The sequence below is a fragment of the Nyctereutes procyonoides genome, unplaced genomic scaffold (assembly GCF_905146905.1).
Source record: "Nyctereutes procyonoides isolate TBG_1078 unplaced genomic scaffold, NYPRO_anot_genome, whole genome shotgun sequence".
NCBI classification, from domain to species: Eukaryota; Metazoa; Chordata; class Mammalia; order Carnivora; family Canidae; genus Nyctereutes; species Nyctereutes procyonoides.
In genome coordinates, this window is record NW_026575033.1 from 667842 (window position 1) to 690722 (window position 22881).

Sequence of the window (22881 nt, forward strand, 5' to 3'; positions counted from 1 at the left end):
GTGTAGACTCTGGTTAGTGGATGTCACTGGAGGTTAAAGGTCACTGGACACTCGTGGTACCTGGAGAGCAGATGCACCATTGAAGGGTCATTGGGCCACCCATATCATCTATGGGTGGTGACTGGGGGGCAGAAATGCTGACCCAGAAGTTGGGGTCTGGCCAGCTGGGGATCTTCTGAGTAGTGACTGAGGGTCTGTATATCCAGTGGGGGGGCATGTATCTATCTGTCCACCTGGCTTTTTGGGGGCATGTTTATCTTGCTGAGGGCCTAGCTTTCTCATAGGCTGGGGTCTCTCGTACTGTCAGAAGTATTACTGTCAAGCGGTGGTATGGCTGGCTAGTTGACTGTGTAGGTGGGGTATCTCTCTGCTGGAGTAATGTCTGTCTATTCGAGGGGTGGAGTGGTCTACCTTGAGGGATTTTGTCTTTTGGTTGGCTAGGGTCACCTAATTGTCGGGCACCAGGGGGTGTCCATGTGTCTGATCACAGGTCTTTCTGGATGCCTGGACGGACATCTTCCCATTTGTTCAAGAATCTGTCCATTTGTTTGGCTGTCTGTCGCTCTGGAGTCTGTTTGTCTCTCTGGGATTTTGTCCTTCGAGAAGTCTGTCTAGCCAGGGGTCTGTGTGTCGGTCTGTTTGGGGATCTGGTTCAAAATCTTACAGCTTATGAACAGAGTGGCTGAGGCTGGAATGACTGTCTTTTTGGTTGCATGTTCACCCTAACTCCATGCCCCACTCTGATTGTTTAATCTGCCTGCCCTACTGACTATTCCTCTGTGTCTCTCCAGATATCCAGATACTCCTGGCTAGCAATCTACTCCACCTAGTAGGGTCCTGTGGGGTATGGGAAGACCGGTGGGAGTGCCTCTAGTAGCCCAGGCCTGTCCCACCTCTCCCTTCTCCCAGAGAATTGCATGCTGTGTTGGTACAGTGGGATTTGGTGCTAATGGCCCCTTTGTTCACCCTAGTGGCAGCAGTCCTGTGAAGTGGGAGCAGATGGCACTGCCCCCGAAGGTCCTAAGTACCCTGATGCCCACATTCCAGTCTGCCTGTTTGCCAGCTCAGAGCGCTCACTCAACAGAACCAAGTGGCCTGGGTGCTGGAAGGTGCTTGGGTAAACTTTCTTAATGCTGAGGAACTCAGGCTGAGCTGATGTTGCAAAGAGAAAAACTGCAACTTTACAATGGAAAAACAGTAGATACCACCTTAATCCAGGGAGCTTGTTGGGAGATACTGTGAGGCTATTGATAGTACTATACCGTACAATTCTTCTCTGGCTTCCTTTTTTGTAGAACAAAAAAGGGCGGAAGATATTTGAAAAAATTCTCCCGCTGCTCCAGTTAAGACCCCACAGGCTGGGTGGGCCGACCTGTTGGTCCACCCACACCTGTGGTGTGCTGTAACATTGTTCCCAATAGGGGCAGCTCCTGCAGCTAACTGCCTTTGGGAGGGCACTTTCCCCAGACTGGCCCCACTTCTTCCAGGGCAGATCCTAGGTATCTTCTTTGCTTGGGGTGAACTCCACATGCTATTAACATGTCTTTGGAGGAAATAAACTCAGCCTTGGGCTCTCTGTGCCAACAGCTCCAACTCCTACAAGCTCTAGGCATAGAAATGCTCTGACAGTGATGCTAGTAACATTCTGGGGCTTCTGGTCAGGCCACCCTACGTCCTTGACTTGCAGCTTTCCCAACCAACTTTAGCTCAGCACCACCCCCTCCCCTCTTATTTGGAAAAGACCAACTAGCCACATTCTTTTAAACTTAGTCTGGCTGGAATCCTGCATAACTAAGGGTTCTTCTGTGGGTACTGAATGCAGAGCCCATGGCATCACAACCAAAGGGAAGTATGGATCTTCTCCATCAGCTGCCACTCTATAAAACCAGAGAGAAGTTAAGTGCACATCTATGCCTGGGTAAGTATTAACATCTCTGTAAGGATTCCTATAATGAGACCAAGAGCAAGGGCAGGAAGCATCTCATGCTTCTGCAGCTGCAGCTCGGTGTTCTAAAGTCCTAGCCGATGCACTGTGGCAAGGAGAAAAAGAGAAGGGTCTGTCAAAAATACTGTAACTGGCATATGGCATAATCAGCTAGAAAGTTCTAGAAAATCTTGTGAAAAACCATAAAGGCTTATAAGAAAATTTAATAAGATATCCAGCTGAAATATAATACCCACACATCACACATATACATACACAAATCACTTTCCTATATACCAAGAAAAATAAATTTGAAACTGTAATGCAAAAAAGATCTCATATTAATTTCTTGAAAAATAGGCACCAAGTTCCAAACCCTTATTAAATTAATAGAGCTGAACAATGATATTAATGTCTGCTACCATCAAAAAAAAAAAGACACCCATATATTATCATCCTCCTGGTAAAAGAACAAAACTCCACCAAATATTCTTACCAACAAAATTTAAATCTGTACCTGGTTGAGCCCTTAGATCTAAATATTAATTTTGAGGAAATAGAAGGGCACAGAAAAATGTCAAATGACACAAGAGGGACAAGACGAGAGACATCCAGACTGTGGAAACACTGTAAGACAAACCAGTTTCCTAATTGAGTAAATTACAAGGAAAAAAATTTAAAGAGAGAATTCTATAGGCTAAAAGAGACTTAGGATGTATACACAAATGCTTATGGGAGTATTATTCTTAATAGCCCCAAAGTAGAAACAACTCAAGTTTCAGAAAGTGATAAATGGGTAAATAGAATGCGGCATATCCATACGATGGACAATTACCCAGCAGCAAAAAGAAATGAAGGACTGGTGCTTGCTATGACAGGGATAAGCTTCAAAAACATACCACTGAGTGAAAGAAGGCAGTCACAGACACACCACAGATTGTATGATACCATGCATATGAAATGTCCAGAATAGGCAAGTCTATGGACCAAAAGTAGATTAGTGGTTGCAAGGGCCTGAGGATAGAGGGATGTTGGGAGGGGAATGGGGAGTGACAGCTAATGGGTATGATGTGTCTTTTAGGAGGACAAAAATGTTCTAAAATTAGATTGTAGTGATGGTTACACAATCCCGTGAAGACAAAAAGGTTTACTTGAATATATTTTTTGATTGTAGGACTTAAATGAGTGAACTGTTTGATATGTGAATTATATCTCAATAAAGCCATTTAAAAAGAGTAAATGACTTTTCACTCATTTGCAATGAGTGGACCTAATTTGGATCCTCAGGGAAAACTCAACACTAACTGGATATTTGAAAAAACATATTTAAAATATATAATATATATACTTGGAATAATTGGTCCCTTAGGTGTGATAATGGTAATGTTTTCTTGTTGAGTCCTTATCTTTTAGAGATATGTACAGAAATATTAATGGGTGAAATGACAGGATGTCAAGGATTTGCTTCAAAATTAACAAGTGAATGGATATAGGGAGTAGGTGGGGCTATGAAGGAAACCAGACTGGTCAATAATGAGATGGGCTCATGGACTTACTGTATGGTCCTCTCTGCTCTTGTATGTTTGAAATTTTGCACAATTAAAATATTTAAATCCATCAATATAGAGGTGAACAACCAGTTCCATAGAGAAAGAGAGCAAATAGGTCAGAAAACACAAACACATACAAATGGCCAATAGTATTTGAAAAGATGCATAACCTCCATCATAATTAAAGAAATACAAATTCAGTTAGGGAACCATTTTGCATCTAGAGCTTGGCCAAGATGAAAAGTCTCATAGTACCCAGTACCAGCAAGGACACAGAAACAGGCACTCAGATCTATTGACAGTGGCAGGGACAGCCTCTTGGGAGGACAACTGAGCAGCATTAATGATCATTTTAAAGACAAAATTCCACTCATAGGAATTTATTCATCAGATATACTCAAATAAGTATACAGAGTTACATTCAATGATGTTTTTGAAGCAAGGTTTCTGGTAGTAAAAATAGAAAGCACCTTGAATGTGCAGCCATTAAATAGGAGGTGGATCTACGTGTACTGGATATCCTTGATAACCTAGAGGTATCTCTGAAAGAGATCATTAAAGGGAAAGACAAGAAGTTTCAGAATGGTGTACACAGCATGATTTTTGAGTTAAAAAAAAAATACCATGGGGCAGCCTGGGTGGCTCAGCAGTTTAGCGCCGCCTTCAGCCCAGGGCGTGATCCTGGAGACCCAGGATGGAGTCCCATGTCAGGCTCCCTGCCCGGAGCCTGCTACCTCTGCCTGTCTCTGCCTCTCTCTCTCATTAATAAATAAAATCTTAAAAAAAAAAAAAAAGAGGGTCACCTTTAAAAAAATACCATGAAGAGAAAACGTCTGGCCATATATTTTTTTTAAGATTTTATTTATTTTTTATTTATTCATGAGAGACAGAGAGAGAGAGAGAGAGAGAGAGAGAGGCAGAGACACAGGCAGAGGGAGAAGCAGCCTCTGGGCTGAAGGCGGCACTAAACCACTGAGCCACCTTTTTTAAGTCAACAGTCCATAGATTCTGGAGAGTAGGGCAGGATTGTTGGGGGCACAGGAAGGAAGGTGGTTTATTTTTCACTGTGCACTTGTTTTTTTATTTATTATTATTTTATTATATAAATATAAATTTAGTTTTTATTGGTGTTCAATTTGCCAACATATAGAATAACACCCAGTGCTCATCCCATCAAGTGCCCCCCTCAGTGCCCATCACCCAGTCACCCCCATCCCCCGCCCACCTCCCCTTCCCCCAGCCCTAGTTCGATTCCCAAAGTTAGGAGTCTCTCATGTTCTGTCTCCCTTTCTGGTATTTCCCACTCATTTTTTCTCCTTTCCCCTTTATTCCCTTTCACTATTTTTTATATTCCCCAAATGAATGAGATCATATAATGTTTGTCCTTCTCCGATTGACTTACTTCACTCAGCATAATACCCTCCAGTTCCAACCACGTCGAAGCAAATGGTGTGTATTTGTCGTTTCTATTGGCTGAGGAATATTCCATTGTGTACACAGACCACATCTTCTTCATCCATTCATCTTTCGATGGACACCGAGGCTCCTTCCACAGTTTGGCTATTGTGGACATGGCTGCTAGAAACATCGGGGTGCAGGTGGCCCGGCGTTTCATTGCATCTGTATCTTTGGGGTAAATCCCCAGCATGCACTTGTTTTTTAAACATGAGGGTGTGTTACTTTTTGTAATTTAAAGAAATATCGTTATTGCAGTATCTGCAACATCTTTAAACTCTTTAATGCCAACCAGACAAAATCAAAGTACCTCCCTTGCATTCCAATCCAGAAGGTAGCTCACAAAAGTGGTCAACAAGTAAATGAAATGTCTATGCACAGTAGCACTAAATTCTCCCGTCTCCCTGGATCTCCACTGCACTGTTCCCTCCTGCAAAGGACCAGTTGAATGTTTATACTCCTGGAGATAGATAATACAGTTCATACACCAGATCGGGGCCCTTCCCCTTCCTTCTGCACACTGGTAGCATATCACATATGGCATTTCACCATGCTTTTATCACTTTATCTTGAGGTGCTCTTCAGTGGCTGCAGTTCCACTCAATAGATGCATCCTAATTTATGTAACTTCAGTGCTAATGATGGACCTTCAGGCTGTTTCTCTGCTTTTGCTGCTACAATATTACAATGGTATAGATCCTTGCATGGGGACCACTGTGTACATGGTTATGTACATTGGGCACATTCCTAGATCTGGCTACTGGATCAAAGTAGGAATTCCAATCTGATAAAAACGGTCCCCAGCTATAAACTTTCTGATAGTAAATATCAGAAGGCTTAGACTTGCACATCTCCTTGGATCAGAAAGTCCACTTCTGGGAATGTACCCTAAGGAAAGAATAAGGATAATGGGCAAGATATTCCACTGCAGCCAGCTTATTGGATCAATGCCCAAAATGTACTTTTCATATTGTGCTTGACTTTTCACTTCTTTTTTTTACCTGAACATTCTCTTTTCCTCTTCTTCACCACCACCCCTCAGCCCCAACTCAATGGCTTTCAACCACCGTTAATGGTTTGGCATGTCTTCTTTGTTAACTTTAAAAACAAAACTGGCATTTGTTTTACCAGCAAAAAAATGGATTTGGGAATAGCAGAGAATTACAATCCAAGACAAGCATGATAAGGTAAAACCATAGGCAAGTCCAGAAAACAAGAGAGGAATGCTTTTCTACAGAATAAAGTGAGAGATAGGAGAGCTGTGATAAACAAAAAGTTCATTAGAATAAACTGGGGAGTTCAAAGTATGGTGGCTTTTCATTGGCTGAGTTGTGACTGTCTCTGACTGGGCTGTTGCCAGAGAAGTAGAAAACCTTTCTTTCTTCTGCTGGGACAGCAAAGTAGCAAGGAATAAGGTTTCTGGGTCTGCAATTAGGAGTGGTAGGGCATGAGAGCACTCCCTGCTGGCTTTCCACCTTTATCGTAAAGGAGGTTCCCTTTTATTTTCACACCTCCATCTTTTTACTTGATGATCTTTAACAACTTAAAACAAAAATATGAGAACTACTTTAATAACAACAGAAGGCATTTGTAATTATTTTCCTTTTAATCCTTTACTGTGAAATATTTAAGACATATGTCAAAGTAGAAAATACAACACATCCTTTGTCTGAATCACTTAAATATGACAATTAGTATTTTGCTTCAGCTTTTTCGCCCGTGCTAAAGCATTTTCAAGCAAGTATCAGGCTGATATTTCACCCCTAAATACTTCACCATGTCTAAAAACTGAGAACATTTTCTAAAGGAACTCTAATGTTACAATGTTACCCAAAAAGATTATCAATAATTCCTTTAAAACTTCTAAAATGTTTATTTTGAAATGTCATATAAAGGTTGCAAAAATAGGGCACAGTTCTCTCATGCTCTTAACTTGGATTCCCCACATGTTAATATTTCTAAACACTAAGAATACTAGAACATGAAAATCACCTGCAGCCACGACACAGGGCTTTTCCTGAGCACAAGAGCCCTCTACTCTCTCTGGGCCACTGCTCTCTGGCCTGACAAGATGCTCCAAATGGTACCCACCAAAGCCCACACCCATTTCTGTCTCCTCCCTCATCTTTCACATTTCAAAACTCTACAAGTATTAACTGATTTCTTCCTTAAAAAAATAAAACATGCACAAATATCCCTTGAAGCACTATACCACACCTCAAATCCAAGGCTCCCTGTGAGTCCTCAAGATATTATCTGTGGACATTTCCCACAAATTATTTCTTGCTTCAATTACTGCTATTTTATTGACTTATTTTACAAACTCCCCTGCTCAAACATCCAGGCAAAGCTGTGCCTGAGCTGTCGTCTGCAGATCAGTGACCACTAGTGTGGTGAGTCAAGAAGCTGAACATTCTATATGCTAAGAAACCCCACCCAACTGCCATCTGAAAAGCCTTTCCCCATAGGTTCCTCTACCAGCAGTATGAAGAGTCCTGTTTCCCCCAGTATCACTTGACATTAGATACCATTCATGCCCAATAGCTAAACACAGTTGATGAGCCAAATTCCATGGTCCTTCACAAAGCCTTCCACTACTGGTGACCCCAAGAGTGTTGGGTTCTCTGAGGAACTTGAAGAATTACACTCAAAGGATCCTTTACCAATGGAAGCTGCAATGAAGTGAATAATAGTTTGTGTCTTATTTTCTGCCTGTCCTTGGCTGAGAGCTGGCCTATCAGCTATCAGCACAAAGGCCTGCTCTGAGGCTGCTGTTATTAACAAAACAAAACAAAACAAAACAAAACAAAACACCAGTGACTAAGGACCTGCTCTGTGCCCCAGGCCTCATGGCGCGCTGACCTGGAAGGACGCTAAGAGTAAGAGGATGAGGGGAACAGCATCCTCATGCCTGCAATGTCTGCAAAAGGTTCTGGGGATACAGTTAAGGAAGGGCAGGAGCCCCATACCTATTGAATGTAAGGGATAAGGACACAGAGTCAGATGAATGGTGGCACCAAAAGATATGGCCACAGCCTAATTTCTGGAGCTGATCCTGTCTGGGAAAAAAGTCTTTGAAGACAAGTGATTAAGTTCAGAATCTTTAAATGAAGAAGTCATCCTTGATCTTCTCATGGGCTGTAAATCTAATGACAAGTGTCCTTATAAGAGACACACCAAGGAAACTTGACAGTAGAAGATGATCATGTGAAGACAACGGCAGAAACCACAACTATGCAACTACATGCCAAAAAATACTAAGGACTGCCAGTAACCACCAGAAGCTGGAAGAGGCAAGTAATGGAGGAGGGGTTGGAAATGGAGCTAACACCTTGATCTGACTTCTGGCCTCCAGAATTGTGAGAATAAATCTGTTTTTAAGACACCCAGTTGGTGGCAATTTGTTATGGCAGTACCAGAAAACTAACATAAAACATCATACTACTCTACTCTGTATGTACTTTTGTATTTTCATAACTTACACAAAAATTTTAGTGGTATAGCCTTCATTTGTGAACTGAGGTTATGGCAAGGTGGAAGAGGTCCTGGAAGGCCCTGGATTCACATGTGTGGGGCCAGAAGTCACAGACATCCCATGAGGTTCCATTGCCTGTTCTCCCCCAAGACTTCCCTTTCACTGGGCCACTCTTGCTCCTGGAACTCTTATGAACACGTCCACTTCAGGGTCATTACACAGGCTATCCAGGGGGGCCCTGATGCTTCATGCCATCCCGTAGCTCTCAGACATCTGCAGGGGCCCCCCCACCTTCATCACCTTGCCTGAATTGTGTCTTCATAGGCCTGCCCCATGTGGTGTGATGGGTTTCTTTCTTAATGTCATCACTCCCCTCCACATCAACTTGCAGGCATCCTATAGCGTCCTGGCACATGTTCTGGGTAAAACCAGGGTCCTTGGGTATATACCAGAGCCCAATCTTCCCAGTCTGACATGAACTCTCACAGCCCCTGACCACTGAGTGACAGCAACACCAAATCTCTCAAACCTTCCCTAAGGCTAAGGGGCCAGCCAGCAGGTTTGGCCTGCCTGTCCTAGACACAATATCAATGGCAGACCTGAGAATGTTCCTGAGCTGTCAACTCCCCACCTAAGAAGACCCATGGAAACTGTCCCTCACACTCAGCATGACAGTGGGCTTGTCCTGACCACACAGAGGCAAACAGGGTGGTGTGGCACATGGACTTTATTCCGACCCCTCCCCACCTCCTGGGGGGTGGGTTCACTCAGCACTCAGAAAGACTCTCTTGCGTGCAGTGTTGGTGTACGGATGCCAGCGCCACTCCACATCTGCTGTGGCCTCCTGTTCCAGCGTGCCCAGGCGGATCATATACACTGCAGGGGGTGGAGATGGAAACATTGTTACCTAAACTGCCAGCACCCTACCACCACCAGAAGTGGAATAAAGCCCCAAACTCACACTTTAGTTCAAAGCGAGGTCCAACCTCAGTCAGCTCCACACTGCGATGGTTGGTCTTCTTATACACGTGGTGCCTAGGGCAATGGGAGGCAGGGCAGGGGTGAGGTGGGGGCAGAGAGTGGATGTCGGTCAGTAATAAACAGCAGTCAGGACACCATTCTGTAACTAGCCCATGCACCTACCGGAAGGAGATATAGTCATCTTGGTTCGCAAAAGTTATGACCCGGTGGCTGTCATCTTTGGGCACAGGAAACAGGTAACGGAGTATGTCAGAGACCTGGGTCAGAGAGAAGGAGAGTGGCAAATGCCCAGCCAGGATCTCCCTGCCTCCAGGCCTCATCCCATGAACCCAGACTCACCCGCTTGCCTAGGCGAGAGGAGAAGCCATGCATGATGAGGTGAGGCTTGGCCTCTGACATGGTGCCCAGGTCAGGGATGTCATGCCGCATGACCACATTGCACAGGGTGAAGTAAGCAGTGGGGCCGAAGGGCAGGTGGCTGACAATGAAACCCACTGGTGGGGCCAGATTGGGTCATCAGAAACCTCATCTGCTCTCAGACAACCACCCCAGCAGACCCTCTTCCCATCCACAGTCTTACCAGGTGTGCCTCGATGTTCATGGACAACCAGTAGGTCAGTGACACCATTGGCTTTGCAGGCTCGCACCAGTGCCCCTACCTCATGCCGGCCACGGTTCATGCGTTGGGCACCTGGGAACACCAACTTCAACTCCTGTATATGAACGTACTCCAATTAGGACTGGGGCCACTGGTGCCTTAGCAACTCCCACTCACTCCCTACTGGTACCTTTGCAAACATCTTGAGGCGGGAACTGGGGTCTCGGGAGGTAGTGATCATGATCTTAGGATCCTCAACTCCCGCCCATCGATATTCATCATCCGTGTGGTCGGTCACACCTGTCAGAGCATGAGGGGCAGGAACGTGACATTGTCTTGAGAAGTAAAATGCTAACTTGAAGGTGGCTGACTCTGTCTAGAGCAGCACTGTCTGACAATACCTTTGATGATGAAAATGCTCCTCACCTGCACTGGGCAAGAGGGTGACTCCCCGGCCCCACTGGTTACAAATACAAGTATGACTGAGGAACTGAATTTTTAAATTTGATTTTAGTTCATTTTAACTATATTTATCACACAGGGTTAATGGCTACCATTGAAGTGCAAGTCCAGATTCTGTTAAGGCCAAAGGAGTTTGTTAACTACTTTCCCTCATAACAAAAGAGTATAATGTCTGTGATACCTATAATATTTGTTGAATAATGCAATGAAACATTTGGGTGTTAATGAAGTGCTGGGAGCTGAGGACATGGCAGTGAACAAAATGGACCCTGTGTCGCCTTGGTAGAGTTCACATTCTAGTAGGGGAACAATTAACAGACCAAACAGAGTAAGTAGGATAATAGTGTATGTGTTATAGAAATGAAACTGGGAACACTGAGTAAGAACTTTCCTGAGGTGCCATCTGTGGAGAGCCATGAGGGCACCAGGGAGAAACTTTCACGATGAGTTGCACAGCCTTTCCTTCAAGGGGTCTGAGGAATGCCATGGAAGCCAGCAGGCTCAAGTGCAGTGGGGAGAAGCTGGCAGGAACATTTACCTTCCCCGCCGGCATCATCAAACTCCAGGGAACCCTGTAAGGCCAGAGCCTCCCTGCGTAACTCGGTGGGAATCAGGCGGTTCTCTGCAAGGGGAACATAGAAGGGCTGAGTTAGACACATGCACCCACCAAGCCCTCAGTTTATACAACACTGTGGCTTACAAAAACTTACAGACTTAATTAAAAAGTACCCTTTTCACTCCTCTCTGTGCAGAAAAGTGATACATATTTTTGGCAGGGGAAAGAGAAAAGCAAAACTATTTTTGTCTATATGCCAACCTGTCAACAATGGTTACAGGAGACCTCATTTTCTATGGTTCCTGAGTCTCATGGTTTGAGGACTTTCTAAAATATTTAATTGCAAGTATATAATTGTTTTTGTAATTAGAAAAAAATTAACAAGCTAATTTTTAAAAGAATACACACAGAGGGCTCTTTCTGTATGAGGGTGGACCAGAAACCCTGAAACCTTCTGACAGCAAAACTGCTCATCTTAATGCTCTGGGTGAGGTTTCCTCTGTGAACTACAGCTGGACTTGGTAAAAGAAGGGCTGGCTGTGGGTATGCCTACTTTGGAGCACAGAGCTGAATATGAACATGCCCTTGGACCCAGCTTTTCTTTCCAATACGCCCCGGAGAAATTCTTGCACATGGAAGAGAAGGTTCATAGCAGCAATGCTGTTTCTAACTACCCCAAACTAAAAATAAGGTCAGCACCAAGCACAGGGAAATGGGAGCCCCCACCATACTCATCGGGTCTTAAAAGCAATGCTAAATGAAAACCTAAAGCTGGGAAAGAATACATACAACTTAATAAGTAAGTTTAAAACTAAAAACCGACCCATTTCATTTAGGAATACAAACAAGTACGACATAAGCACAAAGAAAAGCAATGAAATGGTTTATTTCATTCAATGAAATATTCACAGTATTCAATACTGTGGCTATTCTGAGTTGGGGAAAATACTCCTGAATTTCAACATATTAAGCATTTTTTATTTCTAATGTGGGCAGATAGGTCACAGGTATCTAACTACGCTTCATCTAAACATACAAACATATATACCACATGTACTTTGTATGCCTAAAACACAGAAAATCAAAGTGAATTTAAAATAATCAAAGGTATTAAGCTGATGTACCATCCAGATAGGAGACAAGCTCCGCCCACACAAGAGGCAAGAGACAAGGATAAATACAACATTTCCATTCAGGCCTGCGCAACCCTCTTCATCAGTATAACAAGAAAATGGAGAAAATATTGCAAAGGTAGATCCTAATTCACAACTCGAATAAAACTAAGTTCCCTACGGTTTAACACTTTTAAAATGCAATGGAATCATAATAACGCCAAAAGACGGTAAGATACTGTACTTCTTGTACCCAAGAAGGTGGCAAAAAGAAAAACAGCGCAAGAGGGAACGGGGGTGAGTATCTATAGGATGACGTAAAGACTTAAAATTTGGGATGAACCAAACACACAGTGTAAACAAAATGGGAAAACTGTAAAGTCTGGATACTGCAGCACAGATGATGCGTGATTTACTGCATCTCGGAAGGAACGTTTGCAAACCAACAGGAGGACCCAACAGGCAAGGAAACGGCCAGAAGTACCCGAAGCGCCGCGCAGCCACACTCACGCGAAGAGAAACGCCGGCACCCGCGTCCCGCCCGCCCGGCCAGTCACTCCGCGGGGCTCCGGCAGGTGCCGAGGCCGGCCGGCCGCCCGCGCAGGTGAAGCCACCGGGCCGCGTACCTTGCAGCGCGCGCCGAACCTTGTCCTTCCGCTCCTGGGCCGCTCGCTGCGACTCCTCCTGGGCCCTGCGGTACAGGTACTCGCGGCGCAGGCGGGCCTCGCGGCGCAGCTGCGGGACAGCGGGGCCGCTCAGCCTTGTCCTCGCCGCACGCCCACGCGCCCCCGGCCCAGGAACCACCCCCAGCCTCCAGCATCCCCCCTACCATCCCGAGCGCGGCTTCCACGTGGGTCCGGGAGACTCTGCCGCGGCCGCAGGAGCCACGCCACCCTCACGACTGCCCTCAACCAACAAGGTCGCCCGACGCTTCACCGCGCTCGGCTCCCGTAGCAGTGCCCGACGTTAAGATGGCGGAGCGTGGGTTGGTAGTCGCAAGGCGATTGGCCAGTCCGGAAGCGCAAGCTCCCTGCAACCGCCAATAAGGGCTTCAAGACGTTATCACGTCGCCTAGGGGAGCAATGAGTCACACGTCGCTGCGAGTCTCCTGACTTGTCACTGTTGTGCGCGATGCTCAATGTTAAGATCATGAACCGCTAAAGTAACCATAATTGGTTGTTCGGAATGATCCAGCAACTGGAAAAGCGGCACAGCGGTGGTCTGGAGGTCCGCCTACCGGCCCTGGAATTAAAGCCTCTTCTCCCTTAAGATCAAAAGTGACTTGGTGGCGGCCTGACGGCTGTGCGTCTTCCATCACCACAGCTCTAGCCGTATTGTCGTGCGGCCTCTTCCAGAAGCACCTCGGAACCACCCGCAGCTCTAGCCGACTGTTTGCCTGGCTGTCCCGCTCCGGAGCGACTAGTCCATTCTGTAGGGCTGTTCTGAGAGCGCTTGCCTTTAAAGGCGGGGACCTGGGGGCCTCTACACGGTGGCTAGCTCGCCCCCGCCCCCCCCCCCCCCCGGCTGGGCACGCCCCTGCAGGTGGGTCTATTGGTGGCCGGGCCGTGGGACGAGCGGCGATTGGGCGACCTGTGAGGACGCCGGTTCCAGGCCTCTGTCCGCTGGGCCCATGGCTGCGCCGGACCTCCGCTCGGAGCTGGACTCGCTGCTTCTGCAACTGCTCCGGGACCTGGAGGAACTGGAGGCGAAGCGGGCGGCGCTGAACGCCCGGGTGGAGGAGGTGGGACCTTGGAGAGGGGTGGGCGTGCGTGCGGGGGTAAACCGAGTCTGACCACCCTCTCCGACCCCAGGGCTGGCTCTCGCTCTCCAAAGCTCGCTATGCCATGGGCGCCAAGTCTGTAGGTCCTCTGCAGTATGCCTCCCACATGGAGCCACAGGTCTGCGTCTACACCAGGTGAGGAGCCATGCTTGCTGGAGCCGGTGGGTGGGCAGGGTCCAGGCTGGGGCCTCCAAATATCCATACTGCCTTCTTGTTCTTCAGCGAGGCCCAGGACGGACTCCAGAAGTTCTGGGTGATGAGAGCCAGCGCCCAGACTCCAGAGGAGCTGGGACCCCGTGAGGCAGGTGAGTCCCTCTTTCTTCCCGTCAGGGCGCTCTCCCAGTGTGAAATACAAAATGTACAGGATAATAGAGGAGGTGAGTTTATTAAGGGTGTTGCGATAGAGAGGGCGGCCTGGATTGGAGGATCACAGTGTCTCGGCAGGCTGTTTTCTTCTGTAGGGAGAAACAGACAAGTTATAGCTGAGGTCCGTTACAGTTGGGATAGTTTTGCAATCAGAGGAAGTTTCATTCAGTTGAACAGAAAATGTTTACATGTCTAACTGGTTTCAGAGGAGAAACTTATAATTTCAATCACTTATGAGATGAATGGGGAGTTGGAGCATCTTTCCAACCTTTCAGCATGTTCAGGCAAAATGGGGAAAGTCGGTGTGTTGGCACTGTCACAGCTAAACAAGGGGTCATCTGCTGATCTTGAGAGTCATGGGAAAGAGTGGTCAGGGCCTCATCTGAATCACAAAGGGAAGGGTTGTTCTTTGTGGTAAGATGTTCTCTGGAACATAAATGGTTGGAGGCATTTTTCCAGCCATCGGTGTTTGTCAGGATCATGAGCTCAAATCAAGTTCAACATTGTCACAAAGGAGACAAGGTACAAGTAATGTACCCCAACCTCCAGTCTGTCTTTCTCCAGCTTTGCGCAGGCGCAAGGGTCTCACCAAAACCCCAGAGCCGGAGTCCTCCCCAGCCCCCCGGGACCCTCTGAATTGGTTTGGAATCCTGGTTCCTCACAGTCTGCGGCATGCCCAGGCCAGCTTCCGAGAGGGTGAGTGGATGCTCTATCTACAGGAAGCACTTGAGCACTGATGCCATGCCTGGCTGGGGTTAATCTGCAAAGGGTTTTCTAGGTTTTCTCCTTAGCAAGCTTTTTTTGCACAGCTGCTGTTTTTTTGTTTTGTTTTGTTTTGTTTTGTTTTTCAAAAAAGCATTTACTGGCTGTTGGCAGTGTTCCAGGCTCATGCTAGGTGCTGGGGATACAGCAGGAAACAATAAACAGCCCTCAGAGATTGAAGGGAGAGCGAGAACATGCAAATAACTAAATAGGCTCTTTATAAAAAAAATAAGATAGGGTATGGTGGATGGAGTGAGACAAGAGTGGGGAGGGTAACTATTTTATGGAGGGTAGTCTGGAAAGGCCTCTCTGAAGAGATGGAGGTGATCTGGGGGATCTGTGCTATAGGCAGAGGGACCAGCCAGGGCAAAAGCTTTGAGATGAAATCATGTTCAGGATGGCAGAGAGGAGGCCAAGTGGGCTGGAGTGCCACTTATGCATCAGGGAATGGAAGGAGTGAGATCAGAGGGGCTGGGCCCAGGTGATTTTAGGTGTAGGTCCTGATGAAGACTTTGGGGAGTCATGGATTGCTTTGAAGAGAGGGAGGCACAGTTGGACCCACAGAGTGATAGAAGACTGGCAAGAACAGAGGGACGAAGCAGGTGCCAGAGACCAGCCAAGCTTGCAATGCAGGTAGAGGCAGTGAAGGAGAGGGTCACTGATAAGAACCTGCATGTTTTGAGAGTACAAGCTGACAGATCATTTTGAGAGTAAGGGAAGGAGAAGAGTGAAGGATAAGCCCACAGATTCCAGCAGGAACACCTGGGAGAGTGAAGCTGCTCTCACCTGGTGTGAGAGGGCTGCACAGCTACAGCCAAGGGTAAGTCAGGAGTTGGGCAAGAGTATGCTCCTAGGCTGTGTGGTGTCAGGGCACATGCATCCAAGTTTGGAAGAGACCTGGGCTGGAAAGAGAGATTTGGGGAGCCCACTGCATAACATTGGTGTGTAAATTTCCAAGTTGCTGGCACAGATACAGCATTAAAGCAGAGATCAGCAGAGGGCCTCAGAGTGTGGACAGAAGGTAGGAGGAAGAAGGGGAGAAACCACTGGAGGAAACTGAGAAGTAGTAGTGAGACAGGAGCAACACTCAAAGGGTGAGAGATCCAAGAGGAAAAAGTGAAGGAGGTGAGCAGATGTGTGGCCAGCCCTCCTGGCAGGCAGGTAGGCTGAAGACTGGACGGGCAAGTGGATTGGGCATGGAGGGCCCAAATGACTTAATAGCAGAAGCATCAGGGTAGACCCCGTGGCTCAGCGGTTTGGTGCCGCCTTCAGTCCAGGGCGTGGTCCCGCAGACCTAGGATCGAGTCCCGCATGGGGCTTCCTGCATGGAGCCTGCTTCTCCGTCTGTCTCAAATAAATAAATAAATCTTTCTTAAAAAAAAAAAAAAAAAAAAAAAGAAGCATCAGGCAAAAGCCACCTAGATGGGGATCCAGAATGTGGAGCACTCTTGAGGGCAGAGAAAACATGTAGAAAGAAGGCAGGAAAAATGAAGGACTATTAAAATGAAGGAAGGAAATGAGGGCATGCAGCAGTGTTATGATCTGTGAGTAATATGATCAGTGTTAGTTCCTGGTGGGTAATATAAGGGAGTAAAGGAAGTCTATTGCAGAGGTGACATTTTTGTAAAGATCTGAAGGAGGTGAGGGTGTGGGGTCTAGTGAGATTCTGAAGTAGCCAATGCAGGGCTCTTCCTGGAATATTTTAGGAATACTGTGGAGGCCAGAGAGTTCTGGAGGCTTTCCAGTCCCTGGGAATGTTCAGAGCCCCCTGAGTCATGTGTCACATTGAAAATACCATGGTGACAGTCTTATCTCTTCTTCTAGGCCTGCAGCTGGCTGCAGACATGGCCAGCCTTCAGATCCGCATTGACTGGGGTCGAAGCCAGCTCCGGGGACTCCGGGAGAAACTCAAGCATCTGGAGCCAGAATCTGCCTGACTTGTGACCAGAGGCAGGGTCGTGAGCACAGCTGTTCTTTGGTGTGGCTGCCTTATCTCAGGACTCCTTGCTTCACAGATTGCCCCTGCTCCTATTCCCACCTCAACAAGTTCCTACTCCTTAAAATTTCTCTGGTTTGCATGTTTCTAGCTTTGTTAGGTATGAAACTTTGAAGAGGCCAACTGAATACTCTTGAAAGTCACTACCGTGAAACCACTTCTAAGTTTGTATTCTCCTAGGACACATTCATGTGGGGCAGGGGCAAAGCTGTTAGGTTAGTTTATAAACAACCAGAACAGCCTCATGGATGTATCAGCTGTGGTTTCTTTACAGAATGAAATACTGCATAATTAGTGGTAGGGAAGGACAAGAAATAGATGCTTCAGTTTCACTAGATTCTCAAAACTGATTTTGATGTAGGAAAAAACAAATATGGCTAATACATCAAGACGGTATGATTCCATGTCAATAAAAAACATGAACACCTGAGTAGATAAGGTAGTCCTTGACAGGTTTTAGGCCAGAAAATGAAAAAGGTCTTAGATTTTCAAGGGAACTCTAAGTACTCTTTCATTATCTTTATAGGAGCAAGACCAAACTGCTTTTAAGTTTTGAAGGGCTAGATGTATTTCCTGTGACGGGAACTGTGTCTTCATTTTCTTACTGGGTTGTTCGTATTTTTAGCAGTTTGTAGAAGGTAATCTTTATGTTTGGGGACAATTACCTCTTTGTTCATAATATGAAGTGTAAATATTTTTCCCAGTTTCTCTTGTAACTTTGCTTCTGGTGTTTTGTTTTTGAAATCTTCATTGTAAAATAAAGCACGTTACATTACTCAAAATAACTGAATAGCTTAATGAATAAGGTGAAAGCTATAGTAACTATCACTCAACTTTTTTTAAAGTTAATTTTCTTAATTGACTTAGGAGTTGAATTTATCAATCAGCCGTTTTATGATTTCTGGATTTAGGGTGGTAAATGATGTGATAAAGGAATTCTCCAGTATTTCCCAAAGAACTTCTATGGTTTCATTTAGGGTCTGGGGTAAATCCTGCATCTGAGTCCAATGTGCCGCCCGGCTGCAGACTCACCGCTTGTTGGAGACCCAGGTGATCCCAGGACCGCCCCTGCCCCTCCTTTCACTGTCCGTTAATGCGGAGCTTCTGCACTCGCTTCGCAGTCGGTCAGATTTGTGACCCGATGGGGGGAGCCTTGAGCTGGAGCTGTCAGTGAAAAACCTGACGGAAGCACTTTTCAAAGGAAACTGGAGAAAAAAATATCCCCCCCCACAGAGGTTGAATTCGAGAACACAATCCTGCTACCAACCAGGTGTCAACCAGTGAGATTTTGAAGCCAAAATAAGTAAAAGAAAACAATTCGGTTTTGTTTTTCACGGGAAAGACATCCACGTGGAACTCCGGTTCCGGGCGGGATCCTTTATTTCAGACGTCCGTTGGCGTGGGTGCTCAAGCAATAGCCCTCCTTTCGCTGTTTGAAGTTGGCCCTCGGGTACGCGAGCCGGCAGTTTCCGCCAACACCCCGCAAGCAGCTCCCCGCGACCGTCCTATGGGGGGCATTTCCGGGCGCAGGAGTTCCCGCCCCCAACGGAGACCCGGATGTGCCGGACCAGGCCCCGGCAGGGAGCGAGGCCTCGCGGAGGGCTCGCGCAGCCGCAGTCAGACGTTCCGGGGCGGAGCGAGCCCCGCGGTCCCCGGCGGCCGCCGTTGCTCTGTGGAGCCGCAGGTGGCACGCTGAGGTAAGTGATATGTGCAAAGTGAAAGCCCGGCACGCAGCGCCTCCCATATGGTCTAGCGGTTAGGATTCCTGGTTTTCACCCAGGCGGCCCGGGTTCGACTCCCGGTATGGGAATGGGAGTAGCTTTTTGTTTTCTACTTAGGCAGAATTATGTATTTTCGCCACTGGAGTGCTTCAGGTCGAATTGGACGTTTCTCTCTATGTGACCTTAGAGAAATCAGGGCCCGGAAAACTCTAGGACCGATCACCCTGTGTTTTGAACAAAGTTTTGATTTTCCATCACATCATTAACTGGTTTCTCTATTAGTAACTCATTATAGAAGATACCGTTATATTTAAATATTGAATAATATTTAAGATATTCAAGATTTATTGTCAGTCTCAGCGGAGGGTGACCACTGCCCGGCAGCTTCCACACACCCCTTGGGGGAGCCTGCTGGGGAGGAAGGAAGGTCAGCCGGAGTCACGTCACTTGCAGCTCCCGCCGGAGCGGTGCACAGCTGAGCTGCAGCAAGGGCAGCTGTCTCTGGAGGGCGGAGGTAAGTGCACGAAGGCACTGGAGAGGCCAGCTGGAAGAAGTCTCTGGCAATTTAATTCTCTCTGCTCTTGCGGCTGCTTTGTTTGTTTGCCTTCTAGTCCAGTGGTTGGGGTTCCTAAGCAACCTGACTTGCCCCTGTTAACTGGACTTTTAAAGAGTCCCCCTCAACACTTGCACACTTTCAGTCAAAAAGAGGGACAAACCTACAAACCGGAGTCACTAAGTGCCTTCGGCGGTGTTCCACCCGCTTTGTCAGGTTCATTTACTCAACCCAGGGCTGCGGTCCTCCATTCAGAAGTGGATCACTACACTCACTCATTTATTCATTCATACATTTGCAGGGGGAAGAATTTATTTCTGAAATCATATCAAAGTATATAGGTTAAAATAGGATACAGGGGAGCTCGGAAGTCATCACTTTGGTCCTCACAAGACAAAAAAAGCTGAGTAAACTAAAATTTAACAACTCTTCTTAGATCCACGAGAAAATTGAAGTCACAGGGCAAATAGCTGCCTTGAAAATTGGGAAGAAGAATGAGCACAAAGTCATAGTATAAGGCTCAGAAGCTGCTGCTGGAGCCAGTAACTGGTAGGAAAACTTGAGGGCTAATTGACCCTGATGAGAGAAAAACTCTCTAAAGGCCTGTTATATAAGGGAGGCTTATTCTGTTTTTATTTTTATTTTATTTTGACACATTAAATATTTATTGTTGTTTTGCAGAACAAGAGTCCTAGACAGTTAACCATCATGGTGGCTTAATTCAGACAAAAATAGCCAAGCGGCATCAATTTATTACCAGAGCAGTTTTAACAGCAGCTCACTAAATTATTAACAGAATCATTTTCTAGAAAATACTAATCTAGTCACATGAATATGAAATAGGTGAAATACAAGAATGCTATAAAGATTTTGTGCAATGCACTTTTAGTTCTCCACAGTTTTGGTGGGCATGAAGCAAATATAACTGGGCTCTGATGTAGACAATTATTGATATAATTTTCAAGTTTTTCAGTGTGGGAAAGGGATGGTGGCTGTTGCCCTCCTCAGCATGGAGCCCATGACATGCCCTGGGCAAGTTCAGACCCAACTCACACATCTGCAAGCAGACTAGAAATAGCCAATCAGGTAAATGCCAGTTCTCCGCAAATAAAAACTGAAAAAAAGAAACATAAGATTTTGGCAGAAAAGTTTCCAACTCTGTTTGGAATCTAGGCATAGATCAATGGCCATCAGACTCAGAACCCTCAGGAAAACTGGAAGAAATTCTTCAGAGATGACAAAGGCAAAGGTTTTCTACCTGAGCTTCAGGGTGGTCAGCACAACCTCACTTCTGCACTCAGCTCCTCAGCCAGGACAGAGAGAAAAAGGCAGATTCACCAGAGGAGCTGGGACATTCTTATTTATAAATGAAGGAAATGAAGAGGCCCCAACCAGAGCAAGTACAGATTTTGTGAAAGAATAAAGGCCTCGAGTATGACATCGATCAAAGGCAAAAGAAGAGATTTCTATCTACAGTAACATCTTTGTTTAATTTTTCCAAAGGAGAAGCCATTTTAAATTTCTTTCTAGGTCAGCATGACTATATAAACTTTGTTTAAACCAAAAGCCTGATTTATAGCCCTCTAAGCATACGTCATGCATCTGCTTTGTAAATGAATAGCCTAAAGGTAAACCATCCTGTCCTTAAGGTGTTGATGACTACACCTGCTCCTTGCATTTCTTAACATTAAAACTTGTGATTCCTGCCTATATGTTAATCTGTAATCTCTTGACCTTTTACGAGATGTAAAACTATAATCCTATACAAAGTGTTCATTGTCTGGAGCATTATCTTCTCTGTGAAGAGTATGTTTCCCAGGCAGCTGTCCTAATGGACTTGAATAAAACTTAATTTCTTTTAGAGTTTCTAAGTTGTACTCATATTGCATTGACAACCCTCACATTCTTTTTTTAATTTAAATTCGATCAGCCAACATATAATATATCATTATTTTCAGATGTAATTTTCCACAATTTATTGGTTGTGTATAACACCCAGTGCTTATCACATCATGTGCCCTCCTTAATGCCCTCATATTCTTGTGGGCTTTACCTACAGAAACCCTACCAAGTTGTTAGGGTCCAGATAAGCAGAATCCCCTGGTGCTTCTGGCAAGAGAGGGGAAAGTAACCACTTTGAAATATGCCAGAGGGGGATCCCTATGCCAGAGGGGGATCCCTGGGTGGCGCAGCGGTTTGGCGCCTGCCTTTGGCCCAGGGCGCGATCCTGGAGACCCGGGATCGAATTCCACATCGGGCTCCCGGTGCATGGAGCCTGCTTCTCCCTCTGCCTGTGTCTCTGCCTCTCTCTCTTTCTCTCTGTGACTATCATAAATAAATAAATAAAAATTAAAAAAAAAAAAAAGAAATATGCCAGAGCACCCAGTTCTCCTCAACAAAGGCCTATCCCAAAACAAACAAACAAAAAAACAAAAACCAAAGGCCTATCCTCAGGGAAACTATTTTAGTAGAGCCCACCCAACCTAGAGAAAGAGAAATGATCCTAACCCCCTCTAGCCTTCTATGTCACATAAGGGAGAATAAAAAGCTAAGAAGCACTTATGAAGGTTACAGCCTGAGGGCAGAAGCTCAGTAAAAAACTATAGATTATACTTCCGTCCCCCTATGTGTTATCACCACATCACTAAGGTTCTTGTTATGATATATATAATATATAATACAACTGAAAGAACTGTAAGGGTCAGAACCTATGTAAGAAGAAATCTGATGGGAAACCCAAACACAACAGAGGAGACTAAAGTAAGGGTATTATGCTAGGTAAAATAAGGTGATTGGAGAAAGACAATCATCACATGGTTTCACTCATATGTGGAATATAAGAAATAGTGAAAGGGACCATAAGGGAAGGAGGGGAAATTGAATGGGGAAAAATCAGAGAGGAAGACAAACCATGAGAGGCTCTTGACTCTGGAAAAACAAATGGAGGGTTGCTGAATGGGAGATGGGGGTGGGGGGATAGGGTAACTGGGTGACAGGCATTAGGGAGGGCACGAGATGTGATAAACACTGGGTGTTATGAAATATGTTGGCAAATTGAATTTAAATTAAGAAAATAAAAACACTGGAGGAAATTTTAGCCTCTGACACCAACAGCTACAGCAAACAATAAGCACAGACTGATTCCTAGCCAGATAAATATAAATCTCACACTAAAAGTCTATTTAACTCAATTCCTTTTACCTGTTACATCACATCTACCTTTCAACAAAAATTTAAAAGTTGGAGGATAAAGCATGTCTGTAATTGAGAACCTCTATCAGCCCATATCCTATATGTGGGGCTTTGGAAGTGGGGCTTTCCATCTCTGTTGGATGATCTTAGGTTGCCAGTAGTTTTCCTGGTATAACGTTCTCAGAACCCTTGTCAGCCTGTGCGGTTCTTGGGGTTTCAGCCCTCAGACAAGACAGTCCTCCACAGATATTTCCTGGATAACCTCATCTCTATTCTTGTTTCTGCTGAGATGTCCAGTTGGAACCATGAGTCACAAACCCAGTCTCTTTAGCGAAAGATTGTCCAGCCACACCCTTGACCCTTTTTTTCAGAGCACACTTTCCAACAGTGAATTTCTT

General features: G+C 45.7%; 2 protein-coding genes and 1 non-coding gene across 4 annotated transcripts; 2 read left to right on the forward strand and 1 right to left on the reverse strand.

The window, feature by feature from the left end:
* Positions 1-9113: 9113 nt before the first annotated feature.
* On the reverse strand, positions 9114-13094 carry IMP4 (IMP U3 small nucleolar ribonucleoprotein 4). The gene is made up of 9 exons (XM_055317411.1): positions 12943-13094; positions 12740-12848; positions 10984-11067; positions 10174-10283; positions 9966-10098; positions 9725-9879; positions 9548-9642; positions 9366-9439; positions 9114-9280 (listed from the first exon to the last, which is right to left on the reverse strand). Exons 1-9 carry the CDS (start codon positions 12943-12945, stop codon positions 9168-9170), a joined length of 876 nt encoding a protein of 291 aa, XP_055173386.1. The 5' UTR covers positions 12946-13094; the 3' UTR covers positions 9114-9167.
* Positions 13095-13181: 87 nt separating this feature from the next.
* On the forward strand, positions 13182-17796 carry CCDC115 (coiled-coil domain containing 115). 2 transcript variants are annotated; one of them, XM_055317412.1, is made up of 5 exons: positions 13182-13854; positions 13925-14028; positions 14116-14198; positions 14809-14955; positions 16846-17796. In XM_055317412.1, the coding sequence occupies exons 1-5, from the start codon at positions 13744-13746 to the stop codon at positions 16956-16958; spliced, it is 558 nt and encodes a 185-aa protein (XP_055173387.1). In that variant the 5' UTR covers positions 13182-13743; the 3' UTR covers positions 16959-17796. The 2 variants fall into 2 exon arrangements, with proteins under 2 accessions (XP_055173387.1, XP_055173388.1); XM_055317413.1 differs by having other exon boundaries at positions 13185-13854; positions 14824-14955.
* Positions 17797-18755: 959 nt separating this feature from the next.
* Positions 18756-18827, forward strand: TRNAE-UUC (transfer RNA glutamic acid (anticodon UUC)). The gene has a single exon. It is a non-coding gene; the product is annotated as a tRNA-Glu (tRNA).
* The last annotated feature ends 4054 nt before the right edge of the window (positions 18828-22881 follow it).